Source organism: Mus caroli, chromosome 2 (genome assembly GCF_900094665.2).
Source record: "Mus caroli chromosome 2, CAROLI_EIJ_v1.1, whole genome shotgun sequence".
NCBI classification, from domain to species: Eukaryota; Metazoa; Chordata; class Mammalia; order Rodentia; family Muridae; genus Mus; species Mus caroli.
Window position 1 is genome coordinate 27,916,246 of NC_034571.1, and position 3,296 is coordinate 27,919,541.

At 47.4% G+C, this 3,296-nt stretch overlaps 1 protein-coding gene across 3 annotated transcripts in view; it reads left to right on the plus strand.

Annotated features, from left to right (window-relative positions):
* Nup214 (nucleoporin 214) overlaps positions 1–3,296 on the plus strand; it is an 81,356-nt gene that overhangs the window by 67,535 nt on the left and 10,525 nt on the right. For 2 of the 3 annotated variants that reach the window (XM_021185394.2, XM_029471045.1), the window contains exon 31: positions 928–1,084. In XM_021185394.2, coding sequence (XP_021041053.1) covers positions 928–1,084 — 157 coding nt within the window. The remainder of the gene's footprint in view (positions 1–927; positions 1,085–3,296) is intronic. The other variant, XM_021185404.2, reaches the window with a different exon arrangement.

Sequence of the window (3,296 nt, forward strand, 5' to 3'; positions counted from 1 at the left end):
CCTGGAACTCACTCTGTAGACCAGGCTGGCCTCGAACTCAGAAATCTGCCTGCCTCTGCCTCCCGAGTGCTGGGATTAAAGGCGTGTGCCACCACGCTCGGCTCATTCTAATTTTAGTACAATGGTATACGTAAGCAAGCCCTCATTTCTCTATAACGCTTCATTTCCCACCATTTTGAAGTGAGCAGGTTTCTGTCTCACACCACCGTGCCCCTCAGCTGGCAGTCCCCATTGTTCCTCTGCACTGCTGCCCTTTCCTAAAGCTTATCTTATTCTGCATCATCAGCCAATGTCAGCTTAACTAATGTGAGCAGCCCCCAAGCCACAAACTGGTCTCTGAAAGGACCGGTTTCTAAACAGAAAGAATGCCTGGAGCTTGTGCAGCTCTGAGTCAGCATGTGCCCCGAGTTAGCAGCATCCTCTTGAGTGTTTGGATGCAATTCAACAGTGCTCATCATTTCAGCAATGGGACTAATTTAGGCTGCTCTTGACAGCACTGGGCAAGTCATTGTGAATGAGAAGTGCACAGTGGAGAGAAACGCCTGTAAATCACTAATCACTGCTCATGACGTCACCTGACACTAGTGAAGACATCAGAGCTTCTCCCTGTTCTCAAACGATTTGTAAATCTGTAATGCTTGGTTTCCCTGCCCCTGGTATTGAGTCAGACAGTGCAGAAAGCATGGCAGATAAGCATTGCAACCTACTCTAAATGCAGTAACCGAAGAACCTCAGATTTGTATGAGTCTTCCAGAATCGGCCTCTCCTGGCGCTGTTCCAGTGTCTCTTCCAGAGATAATGAGAGTGCTCTTTGCCCATCTGCCCTGGCTGTGGGCTGTCCAGCCAGGCTGTCCCTGCAGTTTTACAATGATCTCTAATCCTTTCTTGCTTCCAATTCCCCTCCCCACCCCCATTTGTTTTTTTCAGCAGTCATCCACTTCCAGTGGTAGCGTGTTTGGGTCTGGAAATGCCACAAGAGGGGGCGGTTTCTTCAGTGGCCTTGGAGGAAAACCCAGCCAGGATGCTGCCAACAAAAACCCGTTCAGCTCGGCCGGTGGGGGCTTTGGATCTACAGCTGCCCCAAGTGAGTTGAAAAGAGTTTTCCCAGCTCCGGGACTCACACATGTCAAAGCTTCAAATACAAATACAGAAAGGACTGAAGCTAGAGAGGGTCTGCACCTACACTGCTCTACTTTGGTGGTTATTGTTTTAATAAGGAGTCCTCCTTACCTATGATAGGGCAGTAGAGCTTTGGGGACAGATGAGTGTGACAGGCTGCTTCTGTTTTCTCTCCTAAGGCCAAGCTCACTCTTGTTTTCTACCCTGAGGTTGCCTGAAGGCAATGTGACAGACAGCAGCCATGAGCCCCACCCAGGCACAGGGCTTCGCTTACCTGACTCCTTTGATGCTGAAGTGTACTAGTGTGGGCTCGGGCCTGCATGGTTCTCTGATTTACCTCTGCTGCCTTCCCCCCTAAGCTGGATTTCCTAGCACGTTTTTCTCCACCTGATTTCCCATGTTGTGTTGATCTGTCTGTCACGGTTGGAAGGAGAAGATGCTGTAGACTGCTGCAGTGGATGGATGGCAAGTTGTATTCTTGCCATCCTTGCCTTACCTGCTTCCACTTAAGTGCTGTGTTGAGCTGTCCACATTAATGAGTGTAGTGTCTGCATCTCTCAGCTCTTTTCATCATATTAAGGCCTGTGGCACGAAGAGCAATGCTTTCTGTCTCAAATTTATTCTTCTGGCTGTATGGATCAGGGATTTATTGTCCTGATGTCTCTGCTCTGATAACATGTGGCAGAATTGCTTGGCCAGGCACTTCCCTCCTAGGTCATCAGGCTGTACCAGGAGGGATTTATAACCTACAGAGAAAGGATCTCAGAAATTGTATTTGCAAAAACTGTTCTGCAGGTGAACAACAGAATCCTGATAAGTAAAGCAAAAATAGGTTCATTTGAAGGCAGGGGCTGAGAGTCCTGATGTAATGGAAATGTTTGACCACCTGTCCTCCGGGACTGAAAGACTCTGTGAGGCAAATGCTGTAAAACCCTGGTCCTTTCAGATGAAAGTGAGAAAAAAACAGATGTGACGCTCAGCTCACATACATGTAACATGCTAAACACAGCCCACGGCATCATCACTGGTCATGCTGGTTGGAAATTGAGGTGGATCCCAGATGTAGTATGTGAGGCCGTGTTATTTACCAGCCAGTTTGTTAATGGCTTAGATGTGTCATATCCCTGTAAGCATCCGTCTGCGCCAGTCCATCTCTGGCACCATGGCTTTTGCTCATCAGCTGGCCTTCTCCCAGAGGTCAGTCTGAGCTAGTGTGCACTAACCCATGGAAGTCTACCTTGCACATCCCTGCCCAAGTCAGCTGAAGAGTGTTGGCCGAGAGGGAGTGAGCACCCCTGACTCCCCTCTCTGTGGATGGTTGTTAAACAGCCTCCATACCAGACAGCTGGTGGTCTTAATGGTTTTTTATGATTTCTTAGTAAAGGGATCAGGGTCTTATTAAACCCTAGGACCAAGTACGAGCATGCTAGTGAGAGGCAGGAGCTGGAAGAGCTGAGCTGCATCCTTCTCCAGTCTGCAGTGACTGCCTTGCTCCATGAGTTTCCTGCCCACCTCTCATATAGGCCTTCTCCATTTCCGTGGTCACGGCCCCACCCCCATGCCCAACTTTGTTATGGTCGGGAAATCCATCTCAAGTCAAATATTCTTAAGCTGCTTTTCTTTTGCAGCTTAAGTTCTGATGCAGAAATCTTTGGCAGCTTCCTACCAATGATAGGATAGAGTCCGAGCTCACTTCAGTCTAGATGACCAAGACAGACAATTTGAGAAGACTGTAGTAGGAGATGGGGTATCATGTGATGTCTGTGTATACATACATATACATATATATATGTATGTATGTATGTAATGTGTTGTGTGTCTACACATGTCCAAGGAAAAATGTTTTTGAAACATTGACCATTTCTTCATGGTGAAGACGTTTTAAAAATGCTTTTAGCTTTAAGAACATAAACTGTGTACGCACGCCATTACCCATAGCAGCGTCTCCCTGCCTTGTCATGGGTGTAAACAAATTTCAACAAAACATAGTTGTACTGGCTATTTTTGTGTCAACTTGACACAGCTGGAGTTATCACAGAGAAAGGAGCTTCAGTTGAGGAAATGCCTCCAAGAGATCCAACTGTAAGGCATTTTCTCAATCAGTGATCAAGGGGCAAAGGCCCCTTGTGGGTGGGACCATTCCTGGGCTGGTAGTCTTGGGTTCTATAAGAGAGTAG